The sequence below is a fragment of the Pinus tabuliformis genome, chromosome 9 (assembly GCF_031772625.1).
Source record: "Pinus tabuliformis cultivar Carrire ecotype Pingquan chromosome 9, CPIR1, whole genome shotgun sequence".
NCBI lineage: Eukaryota > Viridiplantae > Streptophyta > Pinopsida > Pinales > Pinaceae > Pinus > Pinus tabuliformis.
Window position 1 is genome coordinate 764,431,878 of NC_142307.1, and position 17,052 is coordinate 764,448,929.

A 17,052-nucleotide genomic window follows, 5' to 3' on the forward strand; every position below is an offset into this window, starting at 1 on the left:
TGATGGGATTGAGGTTAGAATTAGGTTCGTAATAGAACATGTTGACAATCATATCTAAATGCCATTTGTTTGACCCCTACCTCCTTGTGTTCCCATGACTGCTTCAAGGTGTTGGGTAAAGTCCATGGGAATGGAATGTGCTTAATGGTTCCTCTTTAAGGTGAATTTGGGGGTAAGATTGAGTCTATAATATGTGCACATGAATAATCATGTCTTGATTGATCTGGATTTAAGCAGGAACGCAATAGATTATAGAGATAACCATAAATACAGAGATGCGATAACCATAAAAACAGAGATGCAGCGGAAATAATACTTCATTTCATTAATGGAGAATACTGAAATATGCTTACAAATAGAAATAACCCAGCTAGGGCGATGGTAGCTTATCTCTGAGAAGAGATGTGTCGGCTACATGCCTCTGAACTGTTTCGAACTGTCTTTACAATGAGGCTCGAAGGCCTATTTATTATTGAGAAACAATGGAAAACCATTCACATTCCAAAACCTAACCCTAGAAGATGAAACGCCAAATTGTGGGCCCCGTTTTGGGGTGAGTTGGACAACCAACTTCCCGGGGTCGCGAATTGGTCGTCTTATCTCCGTTTGACGCGCATGATAGCCCGTTGGAAAGATACCTCTGAGGACTACGACGGAAAAGACGATTTTTATTAGAAAAATCGCTGGGGTGGATTTCCCAAAAAATGTCGTTTAGGGCCTCAAAACGGCTCCGGAAGTTTACGACCTGAAAAACTGCTAAAAATAGTAAACTGCACTATAATTAAGGAAAGTGAAAAACTGAAAGAGACAGTTGTGGGGGTCCAAATGGGATAGGTGGGTGGCCACCAACATCCACCTGGATCATTGATGCTCTAAGTTTAACCCTTACCTCCACATGTGTCATGCCTCCACGGTTGCCTCAAGGTGTTAAATAACATCAAAACTTAGTTAATGTTGTTTGTCTTAATGAGAACATGGGGGTGGAATTAGGTGTGCAATATGTACAAGACAATAACAATACTACATCTCTAGTTGCCCTTATACCAACCTCAAGATGTTAGGGAAAGCCCATGGGAATGGAATGCACTTAATGTCATCTATTGATGTGTCTTATTTAGCACATGCATTCAAATTTTAAATGAGCAAGTGGTGGAGTCAATCGTTGACTTCATCACTTGCCCATTTGATGACTCAAACAAAAGTGCTAGATATACTCCCCAACATCCACCTTAAGAAGAACACGAGGACGAGCTTAGGTCTATAATATGGACATGCAAGTAATTACCTTCAGTCTCATAAATTCAACCCCTCTCTCCATGTGCCCCACAATTGCCTCAAGATGATAACTAATGTTCATGGGCATCAAACCTAGTTAGTGGTGTCACCATGAATAACAACCTAGGGATAAGCCTAGGGTTGTAATATGTGCATTACTACATAAGCCCAATTCCCACTTCCATGTGTTTCCATGTTTACCTCAAGGTGTTAAGTAAATCCCATGGGAATGGACCCTATTAAACAATGTTCATTTGGAAAAGAACATAAAGATACACTTAGATCCAAAATACATACATTATCATAAATTCAAATCCTACACCACCTTAAATTATTAGAATTTATGAAAATGAATTATAACCTACAAATATATAAAAGATACACATGTTTTGAAATAAATTAAATTTCTGTTTTTATCTCTTTTTATAATCATCTCAAAACACCAATTAAATATCATGAAAATAAAATCTCAATCTAAATACATGACATTCCTCACTCCCTACCACAAGTATAATCCGAAAAGTATTAATCAAATATTTTTTAGATATTATTTGTATCATCATATTTATATAAATATGTTTTAAATATATTTAAATAATAGAAACATTTTAAATCACATTAGAAGAATTAAGTCAACCCATTTTCAAACCAACCTATGTGGTTCATCACCAGGACAAGATCAAAAATCATCATCGCTGTAACTTAAATAGGGAGAGGGACCTTCTAACAACGAAAAAGAAACGGCTATATTTAACTGAGTGAAGAAAAAAATTTGTAAAAATATATGATAAATACATTTTAAAACATATGTAAAATTTGTAAAAGTCTAAATTTTTTAGAAGAGTTATAACTATTTTTAAGATATTTATATATTTATAATAGTATATACATGGTTAAAAAATTATGGGTTTTATATTTATTATTCTAATTTTTTAAATATAATTTAAAATTGATTAATATTTAAAAAAGCTATAAATACTTATTATTATAATTATTTTTAATTTAATTTAAAATTAATATTACAGTGTGTAAGAAATTAATTATTAATTTCTTAAAAAAGACGTTAAAATAATTTTCCGAAAAAGAAGAACAACATAAAAGTGAAAAGGCAAGTTACACTTTAACTTTTTCATGGAATGGAGTAAAGTAAGAAGCGCTCTACCCATAAATGTCCGAATCCAATTATATTGTAAGAAGACTTGGACTTGGGAGCTGCTGACTGGGATAAATTTAAATTTAGTGACCGTTACATGCCGCGCAGGGCATGGATTAACCGTTATCGTTCCCACACCACTAGCCTTAACACCATGCTTCGCTCGTTGAAAATTTGGGATTGGGATTGGGATTTCATTTAATTATCTTCCTTCTTCTTCTCATATCAGCTGATCAAAATTCTTCAGAAGAGGAGAGAAAAGAGCTATCGGCATTAAATTTTCAGACAAAGTCTTGGGATTTAGATTCGACTACTCTTCTTCTGATACTAGCTGATCCAAATCTCAGCAGAAAAAGAGAGAAAAGAGCCGTTGGAATTAATTTTTTCAGACGAAGTCCTTGTGATTCTATTTTGCAGAGACTGAACAACAGTGTTAATCAGTGCAATGGATTCCCGAAACAGGCGATCGCGCTTGAATTTGCCTCCTGGAATGTCTCCGAGCTCCTTGCACTTAGAAACAACAGCAGGCTCTCCTGGCCTCTCGAGAGTAAATTCCAGTCCCAGTACCCCCTCCCCCAGTCGCACAACAACGTACAGTGACCGGTTCATTCCCAGCAGAACAGGGTCCAGGCTCAACGGATTTGCGCTCATCGACAAACAGCCTCAACCTTTGCCTTCGCCCACTCGCTCCGCTGCCGAGGGCCGTGATGATGCATCTTCATCCTCTGCCTCTGCATACTCCACATTGCTGAGAAACGAGCTCTTTGGGGAAGATGTTGTTGGTCCAGCCACTCCTGCCACTCCGGAGAAGTCCACAGGACTCTATGGCGGTTCCAGGGATTCGATCAAGTCACCTATGAGTCCAAGCAGGAACCTTTTCAGATTTAAGAATGATCATGGAGGGAACAGTCCCGGTTCGCCTTACTCTGCCTCTCCTGTTGGAAGTGAGGGGCTTTTCTCGTCCAATGTCGGAACTCCACCCAAACCGGCTCGGAAGATTACTCGTTCTCCTTACAAGGTAGGCTTCTTAAGTCTTCTTCTGATGTAGGATTTTCTTAGGTCTATTGTAATCTTCTGAAGGAAAATCGATTGATCTATGTCAATAGTTCCTGGCTTTTGATTATTAGAAGGATAAGATCAAGGGTTTTTATCAGAAAGAAGGTTGGGTGTATTTTAAAGGCCAACAATAACCACCATACAGTGAGCTTGCCATCTTGTCGGTTGAATGAGAATAATGTGATATTTAATGGACAGGATAAAAAAGGCAATAAGCTAATGACTCACTACATGGTAATTATGATTTGCCCTGCTTTAGACGCCCCCTATGACATGTGTATACAAGCTAATGATCTTTTATTGCTCTTACTCCCTTATTGGGGAGGTGATTTGGAGAGAGGTTCGGTCGCTGAGATTGCTATGAGCAACATTGTAATTTACGTGGGCGGATCGTAATGATTAAAATTTCCTAAAATGGTTGGTGCAAGCCTCCCAAATCATGGAGAGATATGGTGTTTAGTAAATATAGAAATTAATTTGAGCTTTGAACTTCACCAACTTAAAGAAAGAACCTTAATTCTTTACCACTTCTAACTATGATTGAGATTTCGATTTGATTACAAGCTTGTTTTTGTTGACTGTGCTGGCTAAAATTTTTACATGTTCAATTTGTAGAGGCTATAACATTTGGCAGTACAGTAGATTTCCCAGCTTGAATTGATTACACATCCAACAGTTAGCAGGGTCTTTACCTTGGTGGAAATATTGTCCAATGTAAGATATGCATACATTGTAGGTTGGACGTTTTCCTCCTATGGCATCTGTCTGGTAGATACCTATTCAATAGTGAAAAGAGCTTGCCATTTTGATATAATAAAAGGAATGCCCATTTTCCCACTTGTTCATGGTAGTGCTTTTATTGTAATGAGATTTGCGTATATTCCCCAAACCATCCTAGAGCTTAGAACAGGGATTAATGAAGGAGATTGTAGAGTGTGCATTAGACCTAGGTCCTCTCAAATGAAAATCACATTCAACAATCTGGAGAAGAAATTTCTATCTTACCAGCTTAAAAAAATAAAAAAATACTGAATCCTATTTCTTAACAACTTATAACTAGACAATGATTGAGATTTGATTTGAGTACACATTTGTTTTTGTTAACTATGCTAGCTAAATTTACCTGAACATATCCAACTATGACGTAAGGCAGTAGAACAGATTGCCCAGCTTGGATCGGTCGCAAATCCAACAGTAGGCAGAGTCTTTACCTTGGTGGAGATGGTGCCTACCGTCGGCTATGCATACACAGCAGATTGGATGATTTCCTCCTGTGGAGCTGTTTGGGAGATCTCTTGCCTTTCAATTGTGAAAAATGCTTGCCATATCGATATGATAAAAGGAATGTCCATTTTCCCACTTGTTCATCGTAGTGATTTTAATCCCCAAGCCATGCTAGAACTTGGATCAGTCAAGAAGAGTGCAGGGTGTGCATTTTAACCTAGGCCCTCTCAACTGAAAATCACATTCAACAATTTGGAGAAGGGACTCCTATCTTGAGAATTGATTTGATCACAAACTTGTTTTTGTTGACTATGCTAGCCAAAATTTTACCTGAACAGGGCTATACACTTGTTCAGTTTGTATCCAACTATAACATATGGTAGTAGAATAGATTGCCCAGCTTGGATCGGTATCAAGTCCCAACAATCGGCAGTCTTTACCTTGGTGGAGATAGTGCCTACCGTAGGATATGTATAGACAGTAAATTGGATGATTTCCTCCTGTGGAGCTGTTTGGGAGATCTCTTGCCTTTCAATTGTGAAAAGTGCTTGCCATTTCGACATGATAAAAGGAATGTCCATTATGCCACTTGTTCATCGTAGTGATTCAATCATATCTGCAGACTGCAGAGAATTCCCAAGCCATGCTAGAACATGGACCAGTGAAGAAGAGTGTAAGGTGTGCATTTTAATCCAGGTCCTCTCAGCTGAAATTCACATTCAACAATTTGGAGAAGGAAATCCTATCTTACCAGCTAACCACCCCTCCCTCCTCACAAAAAAAAATGAACCTAGAAATGGACCAGCCTACTATAGTCTTAACCTTGGTGGAGATACTGCCTAGCGTGAGATATGCACGCACTGCAGGTTGGATGTTTTCCTCTTTTGGCATCTGTCTGGGAGATACTCCTTCTATTCAATTGTCATGAAAGTCATTTTCCCACTTGTTCATGGTAGTGATTTTATAGTCAATAACATCTGCATAATTTCCCCAAGCCATCCTAGAACATGGACCAATTAAGAAGAGTGTAGGGTGTGCAATTAAACCTAGATCCTCTCAACTGAAAGTCACAACAATCTGGAGAGGAGGCTTCTCTCTTGAACAATTTATAACCAGACCATGATTGAGATTTTATCTGATTACAAGCTTGTTTTTGTTGACTGCGCTAGCTAAAGTTTTACCTGAACAGGGTTATACACACATTCAGTTTGTTTCTAACTATCACTTTCAGCAGTAGAGTAGATTGAGCGGCTTGGATTGGTTGCATATCCAACTGTCAGCAGAGTCTTTACTTTGGTGGAGATAGTGCCCACCGTAGGATATGCATACATTGCAGGTTGGAATCTGGATGATGCTCTTATCATTCAATCGTGTATAGCTAGATTTGGTTTGATTAGAAGCTTGTTTTCTCTAGTTCCACTAACTAAAGTTCTATCTGAACAGGGCTATAACAATAGGCAGTAGAGTAGATTGCGCAGTTTGTATTGCTTCAATATCCAATGGTCAGCAGAATGGTTGAATGATGTCCTCCTATGGCATCTGGCTGGGAGATACTCTTTCCACTAGTCGTGAAAAATGCTTGCCAGGTTGATGTAATAAAAGGAGTGTCCATTTTCCCAGCTGTTCATGGTAGCTATTTTATAGACAATGAGATCTCATTTATCCCCAAGCTATGCTAGGGCACGGACAAATGAAGAAGAAGAGTGCAGGGTGTGCATTTAAACCTAGGTTCTCTCAACTGAAAATCATAATCGACAATTTAGAAAAGAGACTTCTGCCTTGACCAGGATTGGATTGATTCCAACTTTGACTTGCAATTTATATTTGACTACCTATTCTAACTTTTTGTCCGCTCAGTTCTGTCAACTGCGATGCAGCCAAAGTAAAGAAATCTTTTTGGTCTGTCAAAAAAGCCGAACGGCTTAGTCTCTCGAGCAGAACTGGTTCCAACATTAAGACGCTACAATAACACATGCATCTGGGAAAAGCTGATAATATTATCTCTATAATTGATATCTTTAAATTTGAAAATTAGTTGGTAAAATATAACATATAGGGTATCATATATCTCCCTAACAACAATAACGGTTGTGGTCTTTTGTAAGTATCAATAAGATCTTCATGCTTTCCAAGAAGTTGGCAGGATTGGTGACTCTTCGTTGATAAGTCCCCTTTGTTCGTTCATGTCTGAAAGGCCATTGGCAGTAAAGTGTGCTTCACGAAGATACAGGGGAGGATTATACTGTCTGAACATGCTTAGGAAGAGGCTATTTTGGTTTTGGGAGCAAAGCTGCGGAGAGAAAGTTCCACTTAATACAAAATAGAATACATGACAAAGAATATGATCTTATGTGTTTTGCGATTCCATAGAAATGTCCAAGAGAATTACTTGCTGAAAGAGAAGGAAAACATGTTTGCAGGTTATACTTTATCAATGGACAACTCAAACAATTTGTTTTGCTGCAACATTTCAATAATCTTTGGTCTGTTTCTGTCTGAAAGATCGGGTTATTGGTTTCAATTATAGCACTGCTGTCATCTGCATTTTCAGCTTCTTGTAAAACGGCATGCTGTCCATGACTTATAATATGTAGTCATAAGCAAAAATTCTCCATCTTAATAAGAGCTGAGTGCAAAATATGTGTGCGCACTGCAGACAGAGAGGTGTCATAAAATTAAGACTCTTTCAGTTAAGGTGACAGAATTTTGTATACTGTCTGTATTATTGGAGTATTATTATTGTCTGTATTATTAGCGGAGAGCTCGAGTTAAAATAAATAAATACAGGAGCTTTGTTTGCTCATATATATAACACGAATTACTAAGCTCACTGTGTTCAAACCAATTTTGTTGCTTTTGGATGCATGCAGGTTTTGGATGCCCCTGCACTTCAAGATGATTTTTACTTGAATCTCGTGGATTGGTCATCCAATAATGTACTTGCAGTAGGCTTAGGCACCTGTGTCTACCTATGGAGTGCATGCACCAGTAAGGTATTTTATTTCATGAAATTATTTCAAAAAGCACAAAACACACTGATTTTAATCGAAATAATGTTAGTTTGACTTGACAGAATTGATTTATAACATCAAGGATGAAGCAAGAATAGATCGGATATACTTTTTATAACTCTTGAATATTACCCTGCAAAGTTTACAATATATTAACAGCAGTTATTTCTTCACCCATCTTTCAGCTGAGCCAAAATCATAGAATATTATTTCTGGTAACTTAACATTATCACGCATTGACATTTTTGTATCTCCTCATATGCAGGTGACAAAACTGTGTGATCTAGGAGTCAATGATAGTGTCTGTTCAGTTGGATGGACACCACAGGGCACACATCTTGCTGTGGGTACTAATATTGGAGAGGTCCAGGTAATGCAATAAATATTCTTCTTAAGGCTACGATGTTAAGATAGATTGCAGGCTAAATGCTTGAGAAATGAATTATTTTTTCATGTTATTCTACATTTAAATCCATTCCAACAGGTTGATTTTGTATGTTTGTAAAAAAATTAACTAGCTTACTGCTGTGTCAAACTGGTAAGTATTAAGGGTTATTAGGTTCATGTTGATGGTGCTAGAAATCCGTCAACCAAGGGGTCTCCTTGATGTGAAGTCCTAATTAGACCTCACACCGTTCAGAATAGGAGCCCCATCCGGAGTATCGACCCGGTTGACATATATATATATATTCAGCAAGAGAGAGAAGCATGTATGTGCCTTTGCGATTGCATGTGGAGGCTTGAGCCTTGAGATTGCACAGTTGAGGGACTCAAGGGCTCAAGCTGGAGGCTTGAGATTGCATAGTGTGCAGTTCTGAGAGCTTGGGCTAAGTGACTACCCAGTTGGGGAACTTGAGAGTTCAAGCTTGAGGCTTGAAGTTGCCCAATGAGCAGTTCAGACAGGAGAACCAGCTGGGAGATTGCACAGTTGAGGGGTTTAAGGGCTCAAGGTTGAGGCTTGAGGCTTGAAATTGCCCAATGTGTAGTTCTAAAGGGAGAACAGTCTCAAGGATTGCGCAACTCAAGGTGTCAGGGTAGGAGTTGAGGCTTGACACTAAGCAGTGCACAGTTAAGGCCGTCTGGGAGACATAAATTGCGCCGTTTTGGAGCTCACTAGGTCAAAGCTGGGCACTGTGACTACACAATGCGCAGTTGCAAGAGCCAAGGTCAGGGCTTGAGGGTTAACACTGCACAATGCATAGTTGAGGAAGGTTGAGTGAGGTCAAGTTGCCCGGGTGTGAAATTTTCCGGATGAGGCTAAGTGTGCAATCAGTGAGCCAAAGTGAACAAGGACAAAACTTGAGCATGATCACACACTTAGAATAATTGAAGACACAACATTAATCATTCAAAAGACATGGACAACATACTTCCCTCAATGCGACGACATTGTGACGACTTTCCCCAAGTGTGACACTTGTGCGATAGTGCTTGAAATTTTGAAAATGAGTGCGAAACATGTCTACATGATAAAAACAACTCATTATTACAAACAACTGCACCTTGAAACAAGCCAAAACTCCACTTTACGCGATAAGCGGCAATTCCCACACCAAAAGACGACACTTGCGATATGACAAGAAAAGTGCGAACGACACTTGCGATATGCGAACGACGGTGAAAACAACACATGCTAGGATGAAGATAACATGAAAATGACACTAATTAAAGTGAACGCAAGCAAAAACGACAGTCTTAAGTATGAAAACAACACTTGTGAAGATGAAAGTGTGCAAAAGACGACGGTTGAAGAAACTCACCGAAATATAAGTATGATTGCAAACAAAGTGAGAGACTGACTTTCAATGACAGTGCGTGCTGACTGCCGACATGGGTTGAACATTGCATAGACACTGTCTTAGTGGATTTTGCTACGCCTGTTCAAGCTTTTGTGAAGGAATGCTTTCATGAAATTACGGACTGAGCATGTGTGTGCTGGTGACTTCGACACTTACGATCCAAAAGCAAGCTCAAAGACTTTACAAAACATTGATAGACCAAGAAGTGACTATGGAACGACCGATCACAACATCCACAATAGGCTCCAAAATTCAAGTATTGACAAAATTTTGGGGGGTGTTTGTCACAGCGACAAGAGTTCACTGATGATTATTTTAATTTTTGAACTAAAACCATGGTTTAACATTATCTTGTGATACATTACAATTCATTCATTTGCTAAAGTAGAAGCTAGATGTATAGTGTCTGTGCCTAAAGCTGATGTGATAAGTGGCATGAATCGGCTCAATATAATATTTAAAAAGAAATTAAAAACATAACAATTAAATGTGGATGAGATGTATAACACCAATGCTTGTAAATCAAATATTAATATCTATGGATCTTTTAAATACTGAATGATTTCATTGGGGTATGGAACACATCTTTTAAGATTTGTTCTTATTTGTTCCAAATTTATATAATCTGAGTGGACGCTTAAGAGATGCTTGTAACAATTATATAGTGATTATTTATTTGTCTTTTATACAGATCTGGGATGCATCTCGCTGTAAAAAAGTTCGGACCATGGGTGGTCACTGCACTAGAGCAGGAGCACTAGCTTGGAGTTCTTACATCTTATCATCTGGTAGCAGAGACCGGAATATTCTTCATCGTGATATTCGTGTTCAGGATGACTTCATAAGAAAGCTTGTTGGGCATAAGTCAGAGGCAAGTTCCCTACAGTTTGATTTCCGCTGTTGCAGATATTAGTATAATTATATGGTTAATTTTTGGTGTATAACATTGTATAAAGGACGCATGATCAACCTGCATTAATTACTTCCAGGTCTGTGGATTGAAGTGGTCTTATGATGATCGAGAGCTGGCATCGGGTGGAAATGATAATCAGGTTAGGTGTTTGTGACAGTCTGGTTCAATGATCCATGCTATTGCTACTATTCATGATCTCTCAAATTGCTGAGGCATATATTAACTCTAAACTGTTGAACTCTTTGACAGCTCCTAGTGTGGAATCAACAATCGTCACAACCCTTGTTGAGATTCAATGAGCATACTGCTGCTGTTAAGGCCATTGCATGGTCACCCCATCAACATGGAATTCTTGCATCTGGAGGTGGGACAGCAGACCGGTGTCTTCGCTTCTGGAACACAGCAACAGATACACGTTTGAATTGTGTCGACACTGGTAGTCAGGTAAACATTTTTTTCCAAAAATAATGCATCTTATGTACAATCATACATTTCTTGGACGGAGCATAGATATGCGAGTGTTTCCCTCCGCATATAGGCGAGAAAGAACACGCATGTCTATTTTGGCGCACATTGCAAGAGAGTACAGTTATTTTCTAAATATGCCTATTCTAGCAAATATTGAATGGCTAAATCTCATCTGTAAGCCTGCATTCCACCCAAGTGGTGTAACATGGTATCATCTCTATTAAAGGTTGCCCAACATCGCCTTTTTTAAAAGAGGGAAATGCCTGTAGGGTGTATATTGTCTCAAATTCTCTTTCTTTCTGCTTATCTAATCACCCTCTTGTAGAAAGGGGAGCCACAGAATCACCGGGTTACCTTAAATTCTCACTGACCAATTTTTATTTCGGATTGCTGGCATATCACGCTAAGACTTCGTGAATCCACAGTGATGGAGAGTCTACATTTTGTTTGTCAATCTTTTAACGAAAGCGGTACTGTGGCATTCTTTGTAAAATTCCTGCTTTATGAGATTGTCTCTGGTTTGGCAGGTTTGTAATCTTGTATGGTGCAAAAATGTCAATGAACTTGTTAGCACGCATGGATATTCTCAGAACCAGATAATGGTCTGGCGATATCCATCAATGTCAAAGGTATGTAAACATGTTTACTTTGTAAAACATTGCTCCATGTTTTATTCACTCTTCACGTATCTTTTACAACGCATCATCCCCTTGTTCTAAATAAATTTGCATGCACAATAAACTTTGCTGTATCAGTTTATCCCTGTTCCTTTTATACAATAGAAAGGTGGTCGGATACCTCATTTCATTTGTTTGATTTTTCTAGTTCAATAATAGCTGTTGTTTCTGATCTCATTTTTTCCGTTTTGAAAATTCAGCTGGCTACTCTAACAGGCCATACACTTAGGGTTCTTTATCTTGCCATCTCACCTGATGGACAGGTAACTGCTTTCAGTCGAACAAGACTTACAGATTTTTTTTAATGCTCTGAGATAAAAGTTTAGATAGAAAGTCAGCTTGATCAAACGATATTTGGGCTTTGTTTGTAGACGATTGTCACAGGTGCAGGGGATGAAACACTGAGATTTTGGAGTATTTTTCCATCTCCAAAGTCACAGGTATAGTTGTTTCTGCTATACTGCATTTTCATTACTTAGTTGCGACTTCGTATATTTGATCATGTTTCTCAAATGTTATTTCAACCAACCATTTGATTGGATTATATTTTTGTGTGCAGAGTGCCGTTCATGATTCTGGATTATGGTCTCTAGGACGAACTCAAATTCGATGATATTTTTATTAGAGGAAACATATCTTTTCCCTCCCATGAGAACATATTTCTTGTCCAAATCCATTTTATGCTGCTAGGTAATCCAACTGGGAACCATAAATCATAGGAATCCCTGTGAAGTGAAGGCAGGAATAAATTATGTCCTGAACTTATGTGTCTTCCAACAAAAAAAAAACCATAAATCGAAGCATTATTTGTAAGATCCCCTGTGAGTTGAAGGCAAGAGTAAATTATATCCTGAAATTATTATTCTTTGTACCAAAAGTTTTCAATACAGCTTGAGGTTTTACTGTCTGTTAAATATGAAGAGCGAAGCCACAATAGGTATGTAACTTCTTACTTTAGCGATTTTTAATTCCTTATTACTATCTATAGATTTGGCAATACTTTTCTTGTTTCTTATTGAAGGAGTGTTCTGCTTGTTTTGCAGGATTTTCTCCTCATTTTTGTTTGGCAACATCAAGTCACACCATCTTTCGTGAATGGTGTTCATCAAAGTTGATTTGTTTGATAGTTGTGTATTCTTTGGTTTCCAAATATTTTTTGGGTTTTCTTGTAGGCAGAAGTGAGGCTGGTTGGAAATGTGATCTCTTTAAAGGTTGTTTCTTTTCGATGGTTAGTTATGGGTTACTGATTTCAGATTGTAATAGTTTATTGCCGAGTGAACATCTGCATCTCATTTTTCATGCGCGTCTTTATTCAGCTATTCTGCTGCAATTGCTGAAATATTTCAAGCTGAAAGTTATGATTCTGGCCAAGAAGTCTACTGAAATTTTGTATTGTGGAAATATATATATACATCAGAGTCAGTTATTTCATATGGATTACTGTATTATGGGTCACTGATTTCATATTGTAGTTATTTATCATTAAGCGAATATCCGCATCTCATTCTTTACCATTGAGCAGTGTGCAATTGCAGAAATATTTCAGGCTGAAACGATTTTCGCTAGAAGTCTACTGATAATTTGTATTGTTGCGAAACCATATTTGTGTGATTATAATGGGTGGCTTGGAATACTTGCAAATTTCTTAATGTTGACAGAAGGAGGATAAGATTATCAGCTGACATCTGATAAGTATGAAGAGGAATGGAGATGAGATGAAGATTTGGGACAGAAATTAGATTGTACTGAGAGTAGTGAAGGGCATCTACAGTTTAATATTGTGGAGATGTTGTCATGGGGTAACATTTACATCCTCAATAATTAATATAATGTTTACAACCATAATAATTGTAATTCTATAATCCTATAGGTTAGACAAATATAAATAGAATCTGAAATAAAAATATCTCTATATATGAAAGAGATAGAGTTGATATGTACATATACATAAAATTTGTTATAGAGAGATCAAAAGAAAGACCATATTTACACCGGAATATAACCACTATAAATATGATATTTTATATAGAAATATTATTACAATGCAAATATAAATATCTTTAAAATAATCAAAATTATATTTACAATCATATTTAGAATATTTCATTACCATGCCAAGTTCAACCGAAAAAGTTAGAAGCATTGTATATAATGTTGATCTGTAAACTGTTGTGCATATTTCACTAGAAAGTTTGTCATAACAAATTTGATAAAATTATACTTAAAAGTTCCAAAATATACATTATTACAGTTTTATATCTTTAGGTTTATAGATATGTAGATTACTGTTAATATTGTAAGCATGCGAATTAAAATTATGCAGAAAATTGAGAACGACAAAATAAAAGCTCACAAACACTGATACACGATTTGACCTACAAAACCCTTTTGGGAGAAAAACCTAGCTGGAAGGTGAGGCCGCTCTGCTCTCTGTTTCTAAATAGAAATATGGCTGTCTCTGAATGGAAATATGGCTACGAGTACGAGTACTTGTGGTTTGTGGGTTGCTATAGTGCACAAATCCTCTCTGTTTGCTCTACTTCTTATCTTGCTTAGCTATTTTGCTCAACTATGGAACAAATGCACTCAAAAGAATGAAACCCCTTTTCCTGTTAGATTTTAAGCTTCTGTGGAAGTTTTTTGTAGTGTCAAGATCCGGATTATCCACAGTTTCTAGTTCATTCTGCCAACGTTTCAAACCCCAAAGGGGGTCCATCATCAGGACAAATCAGAAAGAATATGAGTGAAAGATTATTGAGAGAAGAGAACCTTGCGACCTGGATATAAATAAACAAGAACCCTAATTTTATAAAGGCCGACACATGATTCTTTATTTTTATTAATTATTATATTATTTTATTAATTATTTTTCTTCCTAGTGGCTCGGTTATAACACAACCCAATAATCTACTAGTGGTTAGTCTTTACTACCTCAACTCTTAATCAGAGTTACAAAATAGACTCTTCTTCATCATAATCATGTGGCTAGCCCTTTGTCCATGAATTATGGAGGCTGATGTGGCATCCTCTCAAATTATGGTGGTGAAAATAGGAAGGTCAACTTCTGAGCGGCACAACTTTCGCATATGGACTCCAATTGACTTGAATTTTGAATTGTTTGAAAGGTCTTTGTGTGTAAAATAGGAAAAATAGGCACGACGCTAACGTGACAAAGTTTTACACCCAAAAAATGCCATTTGTTGCCTCAAAACCCTCCCGGAAGGTTTCAGACCCTAATTTGCCAAACTGGGTCTTGTTGGTAAAAAGGGTCATGTGAGTTGATTCCTCCACTTTTCCACTCTGAAAGCATCGAGATGGATGATAAACAATACAATGATCCAATCCAGAACAAATGTAATTTACAAATAATGGAAACAAATAAATCTAAACAACCATAAGCACCTATAAAAACCATGATACCATGAGTGGGGAACAATGAGTTCATTTGATAAATAATCCGAAGCCACCTTACCAAAACCATTTTTGTTGATATTTGAATTTTGAATACTCCTCATTTCCTCCTCTTTGTTGTAGCCAAAATCATTGAATGGGTTTAAGGAAGTTGGAGGAAGGGGTCATTTTCAAAATTGCGGAGGAATGCATAACTACCCATATGACGGGAATGACTGGTCAGTTATTGTAAAAGACTGGTAAACAACCTCCTTTTCAACTAAATGACGAATGGGCAAGAGTGACCCATGGATGACCCTCGCTGGATGGGTGAAAATAAAATCATGATTGAGGGAGGGGGTCACAAGTATGAGTGGTTGGAGAGGAGTGTTTGTAGACAAAGTCAAAAACATTATATGTAATGTAATTTACAATTAATGTAAAAAAAATCTAAATAGCTAATCGAGGCACGAGCGCCTATAAGGGCCATCATATCATAAGTGGGGAATAGTGAGGGGGTTTATGAGAGTTCATTTTGTAAATAATCCCAAGCCACCATTGCCAAGACTATTTTTGTTGATATTTGAATTTCGAATCATTCCCCTCTTTGCTGTAGCTAAAATCATTGAATGGTTGGAGAGGGTTTTTGTAGGCAAAGTAAAATCATTGTATATAATGGAAAACAAATTTAAATACCTAATTGAGGCACAAATATGGGCCATGATACCACAAGTGGGGAATAGTGAGGGGGGCTTATGAAAATTCATTTTGTAAATTATCCCAAGCGCCCCTTGCCAAGGCCATTTTTGTGAATTTCAAATCATTTGTCATTTTCTCTCTTAGCGGTAGCCAAAATCATTGTGCTGTTGTAAGGAAGTTGGTGGAAGGGGTCATTTTCCAAATTATGGAGGAATGGATAAGTACCCATATGATGGGAATGATGCCATTTACTGTAAAGGTTGGTAAACAACCTCCTTGCCAACTAAATGAGGAATGGGCAAGGGTAGCCATCTTGGAAATCGTGGATGACCCTAGCTGGATGGGTAAAAAGTAATCATGAATGAGGGAGGGGGTCATGAGCTTGAGTTATTGGAGAGCAATGTTTGTAGGCAAAGAGGGGGAGAAGAGCATAGAGACACAAGTTGAGCCAATAAATGTGCAAAACCAACCCAACAACCTTGGATTAATACCCTAGAATCACGTGGGAACTTCTCTCGAAATGTTTAAGCACATGACAACAAGATTAGGGCCTTGCTGGGCACATAAGAAGGCACTAGAAAGAGGAATTGCTTGAGCGACTACATAACAATGAACAAAGCTTGCCCTTGTATTACATAGAGCTAGCAGAGGAGGCCACCTAGCAAATCATTCATGGGATTCTTGAGAGCCCAACAAGGAGTTTTGCTTGCGAAATTACCCCTTGAAAGGTTGTCATTGCATACAATTGTTGAGAATTACCTAGATTTCACCGTTGCATTATCATGGTCTAGCTAGGATGTGGTTAGTTTTAAAGACACTTGGGTGGAAAATTGCTTACCGTTGGTCAATTGGTTGGACAAACATTTCAAACAAATAATTTCCTCATGTGTATGTATCTATGCTTATGAACTGATGATGTGCATGCATGATTGACTTTTGATGTCTTATGGTCATTAAGAAGGTCGTGGAGTGTTTGTAGGAAAAGTAAAAAACATTGTATATAATGTAATTTACAATCAATTGAAAAGAAAATATCTAAATAGCTAATTGAGGCACACGTGCCTATAAGGGCCATGATAGCACAAGTGGGAAATACTAACAAAGTTATCGATCAAATGAGAGCTATTACTTCAAAACGAGAACATAAAAAACAACTTGAAAACGAAAAGTGTTGATGCTGAAATAACCTTTTTTTATTTTTTATTCAAGGTAAATTTTCAACATTTTTTTTTAAATGGAAGTAAAAGCCAATTTTTTTGGTGCAAAAAACTCTGAAAACTGTTGATGTTGGAATAATGTTTTTTTTAAGGATAATTTTTTAACATTTTTTTAATAATGATGTTAAAGATAAAATATCATGACTCCCAAAATCTTAAAATTCCAACAA

General features: G+C 37.4%; 1 protein-coding gene across 1 annotated transcript; it reads left to right on the forward strand.

Annotated features, from left to right (window-relative positions):
* Positions 1–2,584: 2,584 nt before the first annotated feature.
* FZR3 (FIZZY-related 3) lies at positions 2,585–13,007 on the forward strand. The gene is made up of 11 exons (XM_089446058.1): positions 2,585–3,446; positions 7,579–7,701; positions 7,985–8,089; positions 10,210–10,389; positions 10,508–10,570; positions 10,681–10,875; positions 11,427–11,528; positions 11,777–11,839; positions 11,948–12,016; positions 12,136–12,513; positions 12,620–13,007. Exons 1-10 carry the CDS (start codon positions 2,874–2,876, stop codon positions 12,187–12,189), a joined length of 1,527 nt encoding a protein of 508 aa, XP_089302184.1. The 5' UTR covers positions 2,585–2,873; the 3' UTR covers positions 12,190–12,513; positions 12,620–13,007.
* Positions 13,008–17,052: the final 4,045 nt, after the last annotated feature.

Coding starts and splice junctions, on each gene's coding strand:
- FZR3 (XM_089446058.1), top strand. CDS start 2,874: ATGGATTCCCGAAACAGGCGATCGCGCTTGAATTTGCCTCCTGGAATG. Junction 3,447..7,578: donor TTACTCGTTCTCCTTACAAG/GTAGGCTTCTTA, acceptor GGATGCATGCAG/GTTTTGGATGCCCCTGCACT. Junction 12,017..12,135: donor TTCCATCTCCAAAGTCACAG/GTATAGTTGTTT, acceptor TTTTGTGTGCAG/AGTGCCGTTCATGATTCTGG.